Consider the following 19,079-nt stretch of genomic DNA (forward strand, 5'->3'; position numbering starts at 1 on the left):
AGAACCCCCAGAGTTTGGGTTCAGTTTCTTCAGCCATCTGAGCTGCTAAGGGCACACATTTGGTGACTTCTTGCTTTTGGTTTTCCCTCTCCTCCAGGGAGATTCTGACAACAATCATCCAGAAGTTAATTGTTGGCACAATCCTACAACCCAGCTTGCTCAGGAGGTAGAATCTATGGCTGGAGAGCAGGGTCAGCAAGGTCAGGGGTCCTGGAAACTTCTGCCATCGATATCATGGTCTGCTCTACGAAGCTCCTATACAGCTCTGCAAAAAGGGCAGCATTTCCAGAGATCCTGTCTCTTTGGGGCTGGTATAAGAGCAAAGGATCTAGAGCTATAGGACTCTGGACAAGTCTCAAATACTTTAGGATTGAGGACCTGGGTGAATCCACAGGGACATCTGCAGAAGATTCACCTAACATCAGAGCTCAAGCCAGAATGTGTCCAAGGTCACAGCACAAAGAAAAAACTGTAAGATACAATCTTGCCATTCTCCTCCCCACAGGAAGATTCTAAGCTCTGTTCAGTACCTCTTTCTTCTCCTCTCTATCCCCAAGGCAAAGCTCTAGGAAAAATTTGGTTTTTTTGTGTGTGGGTCATACCTTCTTTCCTGGAGTCTTCTAATAAGTATTCCTTCAGTTACATGCCAACCAGTTTCTTCATAGGTCATCCATGGGAGAATGTGGGCCTCAAGGTCAACAGAGTGGTGACTCTCTCTGAGGCCCCTGAAGGGAAAGAGAGCACTAACAAGGAGACTAAGTTAAGATCCACCTTTTCTAGAAAACCTTCCCAGACTAATCCCACCTAACAATTGGCCCTCAAATACCTTCACAGTCTTTAGAAATAAGTATTATTGGTAAGGTAGGTTTCATATATTGTTCCCCTGTTTTTGTTGCTTGGCCATTTTTTTCTTAGTGTTTTTTCTCTGAGGCAAAGACTATATTTCCTTTCCCCTTCTCTCTACCTTCATTGGCAGCCACTGCTTCACCCCAACTCACCCTTTGCCTCTTACTAGCCTGGCCTTAGCTCTTTGATGACACTACAGTCTCAGGATTGGATATTGACTACCTGATTCCCAGATCATGTTAGTGATTTGTCTCAAAGTCAATTACTCTCCTTGGAAATCACCCATACCCCTAACTCTGACCTTCTCTTTACCTTATTCTGTGAACTTGCATAGGTCTTGTCACCTCTCTGGCTCTCTGTTACCCTTTCTATAAAATCATTACAATTGTAGCTTCCCCCAGCTTGGTCAAAATCTGTTCGTGGAATCAACAGCTTGTGTTTTGTCCTCATTTAGTTGAAACCAAGAAGGATTTGGAAGAAATTATTTTAAAAGACAAAATTTTCTTCTCTATTATGTTTCTTAGAGTTGGGTAGAGGACGGATGTTTATTTGCTAAGGAGTTGGGGGGGGAGGGGAAAGGTAGACAGGGCCAAGAGCAGCTAAGAGTGAGGGGTGGAGTTGGGGCAGAGTTGGAAGTACTCTGGGAATAACATCTAGGTTTCTGACCCTGAGCCCCTGGCCATGGTTACAGCTTCTATGGCTTCTGACACTTGGACTGCAACATCCCACACCAAATAGACCCAAGCATCACTTGGAGGTTCCTAGGACCTCTTTTTGTTTCTACCCCCAAACCACATTCCAGATGCTCTGCATCAAAGTGAAATTCCTCACAGACAAGGCTTAGAGAAAAACTGAAAAACAGAAAATGAAACAATTGGTAGTGAAAGGCAGAAAGAGAAGATGGAGTTCTTAGAGAAGGGAGTATCCCTAAGGAGGTGGGGACAAGGGGAGGAGAAGGGGAGGAGGAGAGGAGGAGGAAAGCGGGGCCTGTCTCTTTAAGGGGGTTGGCTGTCAATCAGAAAGCCCTTTTCATTGCAGGAGAAGAGGACAAAGATACTCAGAAAAAAGTAAAGGACCGAAGAAGGAGACTGGAGAGACCAGGATCCTTCCAGCTGAACAAAGTCAGCCGCAAAGCAGACTAGCCAGCCGGCTACAATTTGGAGTCAGAGTTCCAAAGACATGGGTGAGTTTCAAAAACTTTAGCATGGAAGATTCAAGCAGGCACAGAAATTTGCAAGACAATTTCCAACTTTAAGGTTCGGGGTTTCCAATGGTTTCAATAAGCTGTGTTTTGGCACTTGTTGTCTTTAATTCCTTAGCACTCAATTCGGTTAACTCCTTTTCTGCTGTACTGAGAATGATGCTTTATTGCCCAAGAACTCCAGCAGCACGAGGAGAGTACCACAGGTCCTTGGAGAGAGTGCCCAGAGGGTTGGATATGGTCATGTGTCCTCTTACCCCCTCACTTCCCTCTACCTTCTCTTTTCCCCGGTTCCTAGGCCCTGGTAATGACTGGGTCAGCTGACATCCCTGGTTCTTCTGGTGACAACTGAGTGTTGGCTAGCCTTCAGATGTATAAAATGACTGCTTGCTTGATATGAAATTTGGACCCCGTTTGACATCAGAAGGAAATTGGGGAGTTGAGCAAGATGGAACTCAGGCTTGGCTATGGCTGAGAAGGCCAATCTCGGGTTCAGGAAATGAAAATAAAGGCCTCAATGGATATGGGTAGGGTATGTGTGTGTGTGTGTGTGTGTGTGTGTGTGCACGTGTACATATATGGGTGATCATATCTAACTAATATCATAGACTTAGCCTTTCTGAGGGCATGATTCAGACTCTAAATCCCTCCTATGCTCCTATGACAAGAAGGCTGCTGGGACCTTACGGATCTTGCTGACTTGGTTGAGTACTAAGGGCTTCTCCAAGTTCCATGAACAAAGAGAGAAGCTATCTCGTCTTTCATAGTGTCTACTTAGAGCAGGGTGTACAGAGCATGAAGGTCTTTGTCCACACAGGATGTCACAGAGATGTGTAGACATTGCTCACTCACATTTGGCAAAAGAAGAGTAGCAGCTTGAATACATCCTAAATGAAACGAGAATCAATTATTGTATGTATTCACCATCAAATATAGTACCCAGAAGACTATAGGAACATCCATAGAAAACGGTTTTCAATTATATTAAGCTGGTGTCAGCCTTTAGGTTGTTTCATCCTGAGAGAGCTTTTTGAAGCATGTATTCAACATGGATAATTAAGAGGGCAGGGCTAGAATCAACCAGGTTTGAATCCCATATCTGCCACTTATGAACTTCATGACCTTGGGTTGGCCACTGTGAATTATCACTTCATATTCTGGAAAATGGGGATAACAATAACTGCTTTGTCTACTTGCAGGGTTGTGAAAACCAAGTACTAATGTTGTGGATATCCTTTGAAAATGGGAAAGCTCTATAACAATTGTAAATAATGATAATACCATTTATTATAAAATAATGCATGTATAAGCTGACTCTTAATTCTTTCCAAAGTGGTTTGGACTTTTTTTGTGTACACTTTGTGCACTTGGGTAAGAATCATTTGACCAACTGAGTGTAGCCAGATGAGAGGTGAATGTTGGAGAAACTCAATTCCTACCCTTGGTAATATCAGGAACGCTACATAATGTCAGGGCAGCTGATTGGGTAGGTTGTGAATTAAAAAATGGAAAGGGAGTAACGAATGATGCTAAATATTACTTCCTCAGAGGATGAAAGCCCTGAGGAAAAGGCAGGAACAAATGAGGTGACCACAGAGACAGTTTCCTATATCATGGAGGTTGGATGATTTCCTCCAGGGGAAATTGCCACAGATAAGGGCAAAGTTGTGTTTGTGTATTGGATCCCAGATCCTGGGGGTGGGCAATTCTTGGGCCAGGTGCACATAACAGAGTAGCCATTGAGTTTCCAATTATTCAATAACAAAGTATCTCAAGTACTTTATAAATAATAGACCATCTCTGTTTAATCACCTCCAGAAACAGGGAGCTCACTACATTGACCAGATAGAATTCTATAGGATGGGAAACAAAGAAGAAGACTGAATTCAGTATTCTCTATACAAAAGGCTTATGGGGGAAATGACAGTTCATTAAACCTTTTCCCGACTTGGGAGGGGAATGTTCCAAATGAGTCTTTGGGATAACAATGGAAACAGAAAAGAGCTAAAGAGCAGTAGCTGATTGTTCCCTGCTTAGTAACACAATGCCATTTCTGAACAGCAAAACATTGGCTCCTGCAAGCCTGTTGTCTGAGAACAGTGGCTGTTACCTTGGTAACCAGACTGTGATGCTTCCCTCCAAAGGTGGCTCTTTGCCGAGCAGTAAGTATAGTTTTGGCTGGTGCAGACTAAGTGAGGGTAGCTCAGACAAGAAGTGTGGAAGCAGAGGAGGGGTCCAGTTTTACAGAATTCCTGAATACAAACTGAATCCCACCAGGATGGCAAGAATGCCACAAGACTGCCAAGAGCTAAAAAGAAACCAGATCCAAAACCTCACACTCAATCTTCCTAGAGACACTGACTAAAATGATCATGGACAGCCTTCCCCACCCCATTTCTCACCTTAGCTTTGCAGAGCCGGAGGAGATCTTGGAGAGTTAGGCAGACTGAAAGGCCTGCTCTGCTTGGAAGAGCCTTTGCCCTGGCTCTGCACTATGAAAGCCAGAAGTTTACTCAACAGCCTGACAACTAGAACTAATCTTTCAAAGCTATGTGAGTAGTAATAAGGCCTAAGAACCCCCTGGGAGATGGGTGGGAGACATATAGTGTCTAAACCCATCAAGGTACTGGCACCCAGCCAGTGGCATCTTTTTCCCTGTTGCCTTTTTGTGTATTATCTTGAAACCCTGAAAACCATCCTCAGGGTATAGTTCTTGGTCTTGAAAGAAAGCAACTGTAGACATGCCATCCTTGCCTACAGAACTTCAGATCCAGAGAAGATGAAGTCAGGGCAGCGATATGGTCAAGAATAGTCACATCAGTCTGGAATGCAAACAGAGCAGGTTTCCCTTTCTTTCCCACTGTTAAGGCCTATCCAGTGTCAAACTTACCTCAAAAGTTCAACAAGTACCGATTGATTAATTCCTCCTTGGCTATTTGAAAATGGTCCTAAGGGTGATATCTCAGATCTGCACTTGCCTCTGAGCTCTCTGCTAGGCAGGGATCTGGATAAGAGTCAGTGATATCCCAAGTAGGAGAACAACGTTCCCCAGATCAGCTTTACACTGCAACCAAGGAGAGAGGAAAAAAAATGGTGAGAGACTGACATAAGGAATAAGGTATAGAAAATGTTATCTCCTTAGCTTATTGCCGGGTACTTTTTCACTTCTGCATAAGTGGGCAAAATGAAGAAAATGTATCAGGGACAGAGTTTAACAATCAAGGTTCTATTCCAACCTCCATATGTTTGGGCATAAATTGTCACGTGTGTGTGTGTGTGTGTGTGTGTGTGTGTGTGTGTGTGTTTGGGGAGGAGTAGGGAGTATAGGAAACAAGTTGGTTCAAATGCTGTTGTTATGGTAATAATAATATAATTTCTGTCCAAAGAAGAGGCTGAAATTCTTTTTTATTTAACTTTATCCATATAACTCGACTATCCAGCAGGATTGAATTCCCATGCTCCAGTGGCTGCAGGGACCCTTTCAGCACTTGAATGTGGTATAGGTGCTGAGTTCATGTAGGGAAGACGAGATTATAGGCAGGGCTTTGTCTGACCAGGATAAGGCCAGAAGCAAAAGTCTTTGTCTCTGGCACCTCCTGATGATTGTTGTTTTACTCCTAGAACCCACCCACTGATCCTCATCCATCCCCAGTACCAGTCACGGCTGCTCTAGCATCTTGGCCCTGTCAACCATTATAGGCCCCAGTCAAGGAGGCCTCTGTTCATGGAGTGAGGTTAGGGGTGGGTTCTGGGAGGAGGGTAAGAGTGTAGTGCAGATTAGAGACTTAGGGAGATGGGGCCAGTTTTTTGCTCAATGAGCCTGCCTGTTGTTTAGCTCTATTGTATAGGGTTCTTCTATCTTTCCCTTTGTCAGCTGGATTCAAGGGACAGGCTGAGAATTGTGCAAGGCACAATTGGTCTCTTTCTACCATCTCTTTCGATGAAAGCCCCTACTCTCTTCCCTTTGATGAGTTCCCAGATTCACACTGAATTTCCATCGTGGAGCTGGTCCTTGAGGCATTCCCAGGGCATAGGAAAAGAGAGAGGGCTTGGGAGCTCTTGGCTCCTGCTTAAAGAGACAGCATCAGGATCAACACAATCCTTTGGATGGACATGGATCTGGATAAGAGTAACAATGGTCCTGATGATCTTTGTTAGATTCCTCTGAAAAGCATTGGTGAGAAGGGTTTGAAGTTCAGTCACAGATTGATTGGACTCATTTTGGAAGTTTGCAGATAAATCTAGCCAACAATGAGTATTTACCTTTTGCTTACATTTTGCCCAGAGCACTTGGTCGTATACATTTTAACACTAGGTTATAGGTAGCTTTGGTCTTTGATTCACAGACACAAGTTTGTTCTCCCCAAGATTGAAATGTCATTGAAGAAAGGGACAAGGCTTTATAATTCCCATTTGTTTCTCACAGTGCCTAGCTTACTGCATATATGCTTAATAATTTTACTGAATCCACATCAAAAGAAATGAAAGGAAAACACTGGGAAAGGTATTTATTTTTCTCTATAACTTATCACCAAAGTCAGGCAGTTTAATCCAATTGAGTTGCACTGGGTAATGTTATTACTATACAGTTCTTTTATGTCAATTATACCATGTGAAAGTCTGTCTTTAGCCTGGAAACATGAGCATGTCTCTTGAGAGAGCCAAAGAACTTCTCCAGAATCCGTTATAGCCTTCCTAAATTAAACCAATACCCTTTCAACCATGAAAGGTACTGAAATGTAGAGCTTGTGGCTTCACACATTCCCAAGGATATTTCTTGGGCTGTAAAAAATCAAAGTGAACCCAGTGGAACCTTCTCAGAACGTTATGATTGTCAACTACTATGATGAAGACACATTTTTTTTTTTTTTGCATGTTCTGAGTTTTTCCCCTTCGGAATCCAAAAGTTGATTTTTTGCTTGGACGGATTGAATGAGATTATTCATTTCTGCTGAACTTAAATGGCATCAGAATCAACATTTCATTTTGATTACAAAGAAATTGACATGTAATGTGTATGCTGATATAGTTTAACTATGTAGAGCTCCAGAGTGATAGATTTATCTGGGGCCATTTATTTCCAACTCCACATTAAAGATTCATTAAAACCTATGTCCCTCTTGACCCTTGCTTTGAATGTCAGAGGAACAGAAAAGGGGTGCTAAGTTATTTGAGGTCTAAGAGAACAGAGGAAAAATGTATGTAAAAAAAAAAAGTGTATCAGTTTATGATCCAGAGTTGCTTCCAAAGCTTAGTCCTTTATCATTCAGTAAAGATATTCCATAAGACACTCTGGTTATTTTTGGATGATTATCAAGGGATTTGATTCACTAAAGAGGATTTTTCCTTATCTTTACAACCCTGGTGGGGATATTAACTAAAACTTAGAGTGGATTCCCTGTTTGGCTAGCAAGAGTTCAAATTCTTTCATCCCTAATCACACCTGGACTGTTTATCTTTTTCCAGGGTAAAAAGCTGGGTGAGTGGGTGGCACAGGACAGTCACTTGCTAGGGTGGATGGCTGTCCTTACTCTGGGCTAAATAAACAGTTCTGCCATTCTTCCCTGGGTCTGACCCCCTTCCCCACCCCCAGGCCTGCAGGCCCCTGCAGAATACCAATGAGGTTCCTGAGATCTCAGGGAAAAACAAGGCTTCTTTGTCCAAGGGAGCTATGGAGGGCTCTGTCCAAGCCCTGACCCTGTGCTGGGGAGAGAGGGAACAGTGGGGTCACTGACCTTCCTCTCCCCCCATCCTCAGGCTTCAGAGACCTTCTTTACTAGAAGAGTCTAAGAGTTTGGGGGTGGGAAAGAGTTGGATAGACAGAGTAGGAAAACACTGTTTATTTCCAAGCTCCTTTTATTGACTTACAGGATGCATCTAGTATCTTAACCTGTTGAGAAAGAGGAAGATCAATTTTTCTAACAATGATCAATTTCATCTGCTGTGTCTTTCTTTCTGGTATATACATGTGTGCATGTGCACATTTGCATGCATGCATGCGTGCACATGCACGTACACACACACACACACACACACACACACACACCATGGGCCAGCTCTGATGAAACACTCTTCCCAAACATTATTGCAAAGTTCATACTAAGTAAACTCTGCCTCCATTTACAGCAGCACAGCTACAAATTGATTGCTTTTCATAGAGGCCAAATTTTCTGAAAGTCATTCTTCAGTTTTTGGAAAAGGATGAAAATTCAGTTCTGCCTCAAATGTTAGCTACTTACTCTGCTTGCTTCTGAAGCTCCTGAGCCTCATCTCTGGTGTCACATACCAGAATCTTTGAGGAAGAGGCTCTTTGAGAACCAAGGAAGGGTTGTCATTTTATGGGATGATGGGTGATAGGACTCACTCATTCTGTGGCTCTGAGAACAGAGATAAATGCCTTTACCTCAACTTTCCCATCAGAGATAATTTGGTCCTTCAAAATCTGTTCACATTGCATCAGCCATGCAAACCAACAGATGTTTAAGCACATAGGGCTAAAAAGAAACTACTAGTATTAAGAGGGTTGGGCAAAGGACTCCCCTAGTCCTTGCTACAATGGTATGGACAAGTGAGCTTTGAATAAAAATTCAAAAGTAGAAATTAGCACAATTTGCTTTCTTTTTATAAGGAGTTCCAAAGAACTTTTTCAAAAGCAGCTTCTCAGCACATCAGCTGTATATTTGTATATAATCCATATATATATATGATATATATATACAAAATAATTCATATATCATATATATTGCATGATATGTGAATAGATGTATAAAACCAGATAGCATATGTATGTGTATCTATATCTATATCTATATTGATATCGATATCGATATTGATATAGGTATAGATTTGGGATATGGCCAAGTGGCCAGAAGGAGCCATCCTTTCCTCATTTAGTCAGCCATTTACTTGACATTTGTTAAGTTTTGCTCCATGTGGCACTTAGAACATGGGGCTAGTACTTGGGGCACAGCTGTTCTCAGAGCCTATGACTTCTTGTGTGCCTTTCCTCTTTCTCAGCAACATTGGCATGGGGCCTGGGGTAACAGGTCTTGGGATCTCAGGGACTCTTAGCACTTTCAGACACCTGTGTTCCCAGGCTTTGGTGTGTTTTTGTCATGCCAGAAAGATGTTTCATGCTTTTCTGACTTTGTATAGAGTTTTTTTGTAGCTGTTTTGACAGAACTCCAGTGTAGGCCTGAGGGTGCAGACATTGGCCAAGCTGCAATATAGGGGGACAAATCAGTCATGCAAGGTGTTAAAAAATCATTAAGCTTGCATTTTTATTACTGTGAACAATAGTCACCCTCCCATTACTATCCCCTGCTCCCTGCCAATTTCCTCCTTCCCATTGGACATTATAGATGATGAAGAAGCAAGCATTCCATGCAGCAAATACACACAGTATTCAGGAATATCAACAAGCATGCAATTTCCAAAGTTTCTCCCACCTGGAATGCTCTCCAAGGCTCAAATCTTGTCTGACAATACCAATATCTCTGGCTTGCACCCATCCCTTCCTGGAACTCTTAGTTACCTTCTGTAACCATTTCCTTGGCTGTCTGAAATTGTTAGTTGAAAATATTAGATCTACCTAGCTCATTATTCCTTAGTAAACAAAAGACTCTTGTATGGCACAGTCTATGTCTTATGTTTTCACATCCCACACAACAGCACAATACTGGGCAAATAGTAAGTACTCCATAAGAGTTGATAAATGACTAAAACAAACAAATCAGAATGATAAGAAAAGAGAGGATGATTGCCTAATCTCCCTAGCATGCTACTTCAATGACTAATTATTATTAAAACATTTTTTAAATGCTTATTTATTTTTGAGAGACAGAGTGCGAGTGGGGGAAGGGAAGAGAGAGAGGGAGACACAGAATTTGAAGCGGGCTTTGGGATCCAAGCTGTCGGCACAGAGCCTAACATGGGGCTTGAACTCGTGAACTGCGGGATCATGACCTGGGCTGAAGTCAGATGCTTAACAGACTGAGCCACCCAGGCACCCCTTCAATGACTAATTATCAAACAAACAAACAAACAAACACATACATTCTAGGAATTAAAAGTAAGGATTTATTTTCACAAGTAAACTGAGAGTTGCTGGAGGGGTGTTGGGTGGGGGATGGGCCAAATGGGTGTTGGGCATTAAGGAGGGCACTTGTGATGAGCACTGGGTTTTTTATGTAAGTGCTGAATCACAAAATTCTACTTCTGAAATCATTATTACACTATATGTTAGCTATCTTGGATTTAAATAAAATTTAAAAATTAAAAAAAAAAGTCCAAAAAAAGAGAATACAGCTAAGTAATGGTTTTGGGGTCAATCTCACATTCCAGAAGCCTAAAGCTCAGACTCTTCTGCTTTTGGAATCTGGGGTGACTACTCCATCTGTGCATGTGAGCATGGGCCTTGACTTGTCTGACAAAGAAGTATGAGTGGCACAAGCTACACAGGGAACATACATGACTTTCCCCTTCTTCTTCCTCAGGCTTGTTGGAGTGCTGTGCAAGATGTCTTGTAGGGGCCCCCTTTGCTTCCTTGGTGGCCACTGGATTGTGTTTCTTTGGGGTGGCACTGTTCTGTGGCTGTGGACATGAAGCACTCACTGGCACAGAAAAGCTAATTGAGACCTATTTCTCCAAAAACTACCAGGACTATGAGTATCTCATCAATGTGTAAGTACCTGTCCTACATGAACCCTTCTCTCTTTCTGTCTCTCCCTGGAGACATACAGGACTCATCAGTACCTTAATGATTAGTAGGGGATTAGTGTGGAGCCAGACAGGATTTCTGAGTCTTCCTTCTGTTTGCAGATTTCACCTATGCCTCATCTAAGGTCCTAAATGGGGGGAAGTGCCAAATTCAGAAATGGGAGGGTTGTCTGCTGGCCAGTCCACTTCTCATTGCCCCTTCACCCCCACCACACTTGCTTTGTCCCACATGTTCTAACTTCTGCCATAGGCTTAACATTGACTCAGTTGGAGCCTCTACAGTGATAGGTATGGAGAACTCAGGGAAGGTCCAATGACTGGACAGATTGGGGTGCTGCTCTTGGTTTGATATACCATTTGATTCTGCTCAGGCCCCCGTACTAAGACTTTCCTGTTTCTAGAGCATATTAGGCCCCTGTTCCTTCATCCATCCTCCTCCTGGTCTAGTTTGTCTCTTCTTTCTCCTACTGAAGGAATATCTCTGAAGGGTCAGGCCAAGGAGAATACAGTCCTAGTTCTTCAGGTCACAGGGTAAGCAAGGGGTGGGTGGAGGAGCATGTGCTATTGGCCACACTCTTTGTCTTTCTTTACTTCAATAAAGATAAGGTGGAGAGGTTGAGGAGGAACCTAGTGATTTTCCTAAAGAATCCCTAGCCTTGTTTAGGTGCCCACTTAACTGTCCACCTCACTTTTGCAAGAAGGGCCCTAACTGGGTCCTCAATAAGATTTCCTGATATGTTTTGTCTATATGTTAATGCAGGATCCATGCCTTCCAGTATGTCATCTATGGAACTGCCTCTTTCTTCTTCCTTTATGGGGCCCTCCTGCTGGCTGAGGGCTTCTACACCACCGGTGCAGTCAGGCAGATCTTTGGCGACTACAAGACCACCATCTGCGGCAAGGGCCTGAGCGCAACGGTAACAGGGGGCCAGAAGGGGAGGGGTTCCAGAGGCCAACATCAAGCTCATTCTTTGGAGCGGGTGTGTCATTGTTTGGGAAAATGGCTAGGACATCCCGACAAGGTGATCATCCTCAGGATTTTGTGGCAATAACAAGGGGTGGGGGACAATTGGGCGTGAGTCTGTGGCCTCATCCCCACCCAAGGCTGAGCCCTCTCTAGGGGCTTGGCTTTTGAGTGAGGAAGTGATGGCTACAGCCGAACGAGAAGGTCAGGAAGAACGTGGTGCCCAGCTGGCTTAGCCTCAATTTTCAAAAGTTCCCTAGAAAATTTCATCCAAAAAAGAAAAAGAAAAAAGAAAAAAGAAAGAAAGAAAGAAAAAGCATGAGTTTTGTGGACACTTCATACAATCAGACAATTTCTAAGACATCTGTTGGTATTCCTTTACTCTCCTCTTAGCGGGGACCACAACAAGATTAGATATGACTGCCTAACAGTCTAAGATGCTACTCATGGGATTGAGATACAGGTGCTTGATCTGAGAGAGAGGGTGGATCATGGAAAAAAATAATTGACTCCAAGGAAGAATTCACAATATTCTGGGATTTTACTCTGTTGGAGGTCCCAGAGGGAACTAGCATAGATCTGCATTTTTAATGCTTCATCTTTGAGGACTATCCATGCTTCTACTGAGATACACATTGGTTTTCCATCTCTAGAGTTAAGATCCTTTGGGGGTTGATTATCTATGGATTATAGTGATGTCTTCTGTGGCCAGCAGTTGGCTTAGAAAGGTTTTTGTATCTGATATTTAAATCTCCTATTGGCTTTGCTCAATGACTAGGGATCAAAAGTCCTATGACGAGGAACATTTTCTAAGCTCAGCCTAAGGTTTGAGAAATGGCACGACTTTCTTTCAGGATCTGTTTTGATTTCTTTACACCTTATCTGCCAAAAAATCTCCTGAAGCCTCTCTAACCCAGGGATCCTCCTCACTCCAACCCCCACCCATTTCCCCCACCCTCCAACACACTTGGGGCCAGTTCTCTAGTAGATACTGCCAATGACAGTTGGCAGAGGTGCCCTGCTTACTAATTTCATTTGGTAGAGATCTCTGGAATCTGCTTTCATATCTGGCACATGCCATTCCAGGATCTCCTAGTTTGTGTTTCAACATCTCCAGGCTGATGCTGATTTCTAACCACCCCATTTCAATTGTTTTAGTTTGTGGGCATCACCTATGCCCTGACCGTTGTGTGGCTCCTGGTGTTTGCCTGCTCTGCTGTGCCTGTGTACATTTACTTCAACACCTGGACCACCTGCCAATCTATTGCCTTCCCCAGCAAGACCTCTGCCAGTATAGGCAGTCTCTGTGCTGATGCCAGAATGTATGGTAAGTTAGGATATGGGTGCTTTGTCTTCCTACCCCCTGTGAAAGCACTATATATTTTGTCCTTTACTTAGAATAATGAGGATGGTAATTATAGGGGAAAATATTATGGATGCCTGGCTCTTAGTTTTTTTAATCCTTCTCCACTGAAATTGTAGAGACTTCTTCCTTTGAAAGGGAACTTCTTTTGGAAGTGGTGGGAATTTTCTTGGCTATTCACACTGCTCTAGCCTGGTTGACTGTTGTTCCCAACCCAGAAGCAGCACATTTCAAAGACAAAGACCAGATTACACAACTGTTCAGTACCACCTTCTTCCTCTTCTCCTCCCTCCCCCCCACCTCCTCCTCCATCTCCTCCTCCTCCTTCACCTTCTTCTTCTTCTTCTTTGGCAAATCTTTACAAAAAAAAGGGATTGTGATTGTTAATAGGACCCAACTTTTCAGCCAGAATGATTAAGGATAGAAGAAGGGCCCTGAAAGAAAATCTTCATGGAGCCCCACAACTCCACAACTCACCCTGGTTGCCTTGTGTGTCTTATTCAGGTGTTCTACCATGGAATGCTTTCCCTGGCAAGGTGTGTGGCTCCAACCTTCTGTCCATCTGCAAAACAGCTGAGGTGAGTGGGCCATTTGAGTTATTTTACAATGGAATTGGCTAGTACCATACAAATTTCTACACAAGGCCTTCAATTTTAAAAACCACAACTTCTCTTTGCTGGATTTTGAGTGTAGCTCTTAAAACATCTATTTTCCCTAGAGCTGCATAGAAAACTTTCCATTCCAAGACTTACTTCCTTAAAGGAGAAATTTGTAGCTTTAGGAAAAGATAGAGCTTACTGACGAAACCCCCAAATGAAAAATTTTATTCTTTTAGTTAAAAACCTTATCAAGAAGATGATTTGTGCATAGAGACACTCATAGGTTTTACAAAACACTTTCAGTTTGGAATCTTTCCATCTTTAATGAAAAGTAAAAACAAAAAGTACATTTGAAAGGGAAAACACTGTATTGGGAATGGATATCATATACAAATGAGGCAGGGGAATAAAAGTAAATCTTGAGGAAGATGGCAGTAACTTATAAGTTAAAAAATTTGTGACTTTAAATTTTGGAATCCTGGATATAACTGTCGGGAACCAGTTGATTAAAATATTTTATGAGTATTCTGTGCTCTGGATGCTATGTGACTAGGTGTTGTGATGTATATTAAAGAACAGGAGACCTGGGACACCTGGGTGGCTCAGTAGGTTGAGTGTCTGACTTCGGCTCAGGTCATGATCTCACAGCTCGTGAGTTCCAGCCCCGCATCGGGCTCTGTGCTGACAGCTCAGAGCCTGAAGCCTGCTTCAGATTCTGTGTCTCCCTCTCTCTCTACCCCTCCCCTGCTCACACTCTGTCTCTGTCTCTGTCTCTCTCAAAAATAAATAAATGTTAAAAATTAAAAAAAAAAGAACAGGAGGCCTATACTCAAAGAAGTGGCAATTTAGTTATAGATGCAGAATTAGCACAAAGATGTTAACATATTTAGAAAGCTGCATTCATGATTTACAGAAGAACATATTTTTGCGGTTGCAAGAAACTTTTCTCCCTTTTGCATTTTCTTGCAGTTCCAAATGACCTTCCACCTGTTTATTGCTGCATTTGTGGGAGCTGCAGCCACACTGGTTTCCCTGGTGAGTTGTCTGAATGATCTAAGCAAATAAATGGTCCTGGGATAGCTTGGGTACAGCCATGCTGAAAGGCAAAAAGATAGATTCCTAACCTTGAAATGCTGGAGAGAAGCTCCTGGGAAGAGACAAAAAAAGGTATAGACTATGAACTTCTACTTTGGGTTACCAAAGTTGAAAAACTTCAGAAATTAGACAGGAACAAGCAAAGTGGTGTGAGGAAATAAGGTAAGAGATTAATAGTCAGAAATGATATTTAGCATTTACAGAGCATGTAATATTTCCAAGTACTTTGCAATCATAAATTGCAGTTAATTCTCAACACACCCTGGTCAGATGAGTGACAAGAACATTGATACATTACTAAACATGATTTTCCAAAGCCTGGAATTCTATATGCTGTAAATATGAATCCACCTTGGGCACTCTCCAAAGGATTTAGGTACTCTCCTAAAAATACTGGGAGGACCTTCTAACATTATTAAAACTGTTATTACTATAATGTGATTCTATGCCCAGGTCCTGCTGATGGTGTTACAGTGCAGTGTCAATGGAGTGCATTCATTGTTCAGATTAAAAACCTAGGGCACTGAAGGGTGAGGAATTTATCTGTAGTCATTAAATAAGTAGTGACTGTTCAAGGATGAGCTTGCAAACCCCCTGGCTTCTACTGCTGAGGCTTTTATACAAACTTGAGTTGTTCCTCATTCTGTAATAGATTAAACAGGGAGGATTGTACTGCATGTTATGGCTGTGTGTCTGCAGCAAGCAGCCTGTGACTCCAGATCACTCAGACATGTGGATAGCATGATGGCAGAGCCCATGCATTGTTCACTTTATTGAGGAAAATCCAGTGCCAGGCTTAACATAGGTCAAAAAAGTCCTTGAGTTGATTCTCTGGGCCTGAGCCATTAGAAGGAGATGTCTCAGAGAAGACTTCTAGTCAAGTATGTAGGACAAAAGCTTGAGACACGCTGCTTTTCACAGATAAGGGGTTTTTCCTTTATTTAACTGTTTTTATTTCTATCCTTCCTCATTCCCAAAAAGCTTTAGAGGAGGGAGAGCTTTCTTTTCTACTCTCACTTGCATTTTCTCTTCTGTTCCTACAGCTCACCTTCATGATTGCTGCCACTTACAACTTTGCCGTCCTTAAACTCATGGGCCGAGGCACCAAGTTCTGATCTCCTGTAGAAATTTCCCTTTCTCTAATAGCAAGGCTCTAACCACACAGCCTACGATGCTTCATCTCCCATGTTAACTCTTTGCCTTTGCCACTGACTGGCCCTCTTACTTGATGAGTGTAACAAGAAAGGAGAGTCTTGTGGTGATTAATGTCTCTCTATGGACTCTCCCCTCTTATGTACCTCTTTTAGTCATTTTGCTTCACAGCTAGTTCCTGCTAGAAATGGGAAATTCTTCAGATGGTGACTCCCCAACTGCAAGTCACAAAGAAATGGAGGCTGTAATTCAATTTTCAAGCATCTCCTGAGGACCAGGAAGTGTTTTCTTCTCACAGGGCACTTCCACCGATGGAAACAAAGTGGAAAGAAAGATACTCAGGTAGAGAGAAGGGATGTACCTGGTCCCTTTGACACCTATCAGGGCCAAATACATTCTCCTTGGTGTACGAAACAAAGAACCTACTTCTGTCTCCCTCTTACCACTGAAGATAGAAGAAAAAAAAATGCAGTCAAAACAATAGGAGCATTTGCCCAAATCTACCTATTGAAGCTGGGAGAAAAGGGTCAAAGCAAGGATCTTTCACCCATAGAAAGAGAGCACTGACCCTGATGGTGATGGACTATTTAAGCCCTAACTCAGCCAACTTACTTATAGCATAAGGGAGCGTAGTGTCTGTGTAGCCCAAGGGGGCACTTGGCCTTACACCTTATTAGAGAAGAGAGGCAAGGTGTTGTCAGCATCTTCTCACTCCCTTCTCCTTGATAACAGCTACCATGACAACCCTCTGGTTTCCAAGGAGCTGAGAACAGAGAGAACCTAGCTCATATGAAATAAAAAGACTGACCTAAGGAGCAGCAGTTGTTAGTGGCTAACGGTGTAAACTGAGCTAGCCCTCTGGTAGACACAGGATAGCTAACTCTTCAGATAGCGTGTCTCTTTTCTGTTGATTAGTTGTATACTCTGGCCTCTGTCATATCTTCACAATGGTGCTCTTTTCATGGGGTATTATCCATTCAGTCATAGAGGATAATTAGAAGATCTTGATTTGTTTCAGAATGATGCATATTTCACATTTTCCAATTTGTTTATCACTTTTTTTGGGTTGTACCAGAAAGGTCTAGGAAATGATTCTTTGATTATGATTCTTTAACAGATGAACATTGAACATTAAACATTGCAAATAATATTTAAAATTGGCTAGTCCCATGCATCTACTAGATTTTCTCCAAATTATTCTGCTCTTGGTCGAAACAGATTTGGTGAATTTGAACCTCAATTTGAATAACTTATTTGATTGTTCTTTTTATGCTAGTGGGGGGTGATTTGATTTAGCAGTGTTAACTTGGTGTGTAAAGAGTCAGGTTTAACATACAGGTTATTCTCCTAGTATAGATTACATAACCAAATGCCTTAGCCATCAGGCTCCATGGAAATGGAAATATGGAAAGAGTTTGAAACTTGAATATCTCCCAGGTTTCAGGCTTCTCTTTCTGCGTTTGTTAACTTTGGGTCAAAAAAGAAAAGGCTGAGTGGTCTTTATCGAAAGAAAGATTTTATGGATATTACTGTAGATGGCTCTTTTGTTTTAAAGAGCTACTTTGTTTTCCCTCCTCCAAAGTGGTTTCAGCAACGTTTAAGGAGATGTAAGATATTTACAAAAATATACTTAATATTTGTCTTCAGACCAGTATACAAGATAAGCTTCAAGGCTGCATAGAAGGAGGAGATGGAAAAGATTCTGTGAGAAACCAATCAAGATCAAGGAAAGTGAAGTAATCCATATCTTGTGTTTTGTTTTGATTTAATAACATAACAAATAACCAACCCTTCCCTGAAAATCTCCCATGCATACATACACACATATACACACATGAAGAGAGTTAACTGAAAGTGTTCCTTCATTTCTGATATAGAATTTCAATTTAACACACATAAAGGATAAACTTTTAGGAACTTATCTTACAAAATGTATTTTATAAAATTAAAGAAAAATAAAATTAAGAATGTTCTCAATCAAACATCGTGTCCTTTGAATTAATTATTTTGTTTAACCCCACAATAGAAACTCGAATAATTAGACCTTTATTGTGCTGTGTTCAAGAAGCTCATTTATTTTTCAGGTCACCCAAGTCATTCTCACAACAATTTTCTGAAATATAGAATAGATAAATCACTACTGTTTTTATAGCTTGAAACAGAGTCTAAGTAAACCCAGTAGGCACATATCTCAGCTTGGACTAGAACTCAGGTGGGCTTTTTTGTTTTTTGTTTTTGTTTGTTTGTTTGTTTTTGTAGAGTTCAGGTCTTAATGTGTGAGAACTTCTAGTCAAATATATAGAGCAAAAGCCTATATGCTTGGACACACCTGTCTTAAGGTTGTTTTTTTCTTTTTTCTTCTAGAAGTGGGGCTTCAGAGTGTTTTGTTAATTCAGGTTGAAATATGGTTACTTCTTTAATATGATAATGGTGCCCCAGCCCTGGTGTGTTGAGGATTAAGTTATTCTTACTTTTTCTTTCAATTGTTTGGATGTTCAGTGGTTCATACATGAATAGTGCTTAGTTTTATCTGAAAAGTACTGGATAAAAGGTTTAAGGTAGGGGCAGAGCAGATATGGTAAGGACAATGTAAATTTAAACAGTCTGTGGCAGGGCACTATTAAAGTAAATTAGTGACACCTACTACCTTGAATGGCCAGTCCACTCACTACCCCAAATAGCATTTAATCCTTTTTACAACCCTAGGCTAGAATATGGCATTCTTGGACAGCACTCTAATGATCAGCCTAAAGAAAGTGGCCTTAAAATTAGCTGCAGATTCATTGTTCCATAGTTGCATCTGGCAATGAGCATGACTGTAGAGAAAGGCGACTTTACCTGGAGGCAACAAGTTAGTCATCAGTTAAGGAGCTCCAATTGAATAGTAGTTTCAATTTAATCTCCTGATTTCTGCTTCACCACAATTAATATTCCACAAGCAAGTCTAGTTGGATGACTTTAAGACAAAAACCATAAAAATATGACAAAGACTTACTTTTAGACCCTGGCAAAACAAGGACACAGCACCATATTTTGAAGAGTTAATTCAGGGTGCTATAGAGTGAATGTATTTTTGCCTCAGAGCTGCAGAAAGCCAGTTCCCAAGAAAGCCATGTTCTCCATCTGCCCTTATTTGGCTCT

At 41.7% G+C, this 19,079-nt stretch overlaps 1 protein-coding gene across 2 annotated transcripts; it reads left to right on the forward strand.

Annotated features, from left to right (window-relative positions):
• The first annotated feature begins 1,865 nt into the window (after positions 1-1,865).
• On the forward strand, positions 1,866-17,920 carry PLP1 (proteolipid protein 1). 2 transcript variants are annotated; one of them, XM_015076961.3, is made up of 7 exons: positions 1,866-2,029; positions 10,543-10,729; positions 11,526-11,682; positions 12,888-13,056; positions 13,597-13,670; positions 14,661-14,726; positions 15,830-17,920. In XM_015076961.3, exons 1-7 carry the CDS (start codon positions 2,026-2,028, stop codon positions 15,899-15,901), a joined length of 729 nt encoding a protein of 242 aa, XP_014932447.1. In that variant the 5' UTR covers positions 1,866-2,025; the 3' UTR covers positions 15,902-17,920. The 2 variants fall into 2 exon arrangements, with proteins under 2 accessions (XP_014932447.1, XP_014932440.1); XM_015076954.3 differs by having other exon boundaries at positions 1,867-2,029; positions 11,526-11,787.
• Positions 17,921-19,079: the final 1,159 nt, after the last annotated feature.

The sequence above is a fragment of the Acinonyx jubatus genome, chromosome X, assembly GCF_027475565.1.
Source record: "Acinonyx jubatus isolate Ajub_Pintada_27869175 chromosome X, VMU_Ajub_asm_v1.0, whole genome shotgun sequence".
NCBI classification, from domain to species: domain Eukaryota; kingdom Metazoa; phylum Chordata; class Mammalia; order Carnivora; family Felidae; genus Acinonyx; species Acinonyx jubatus.

Bases quoted from the DNA above. Each gene is read 5' to 3' on its own strand.
- PLP1 (XM_015076954.3), top strand. The intron at 13,671-14,660 runs GTGAGTGGGCCA...ATTTTCTTGCAG, and splicing joins CCATCTGCAAAACAGCTGAG to TTCCAAATGACCTTCCACCT. The intron at 14,727-15,829 runs GTGAGTTGTCTG...CTGTTCCTACAG, and splicing joins CAGCCACACTGGTTTCCCTG to CTCACCTTCATGATTGCTGC.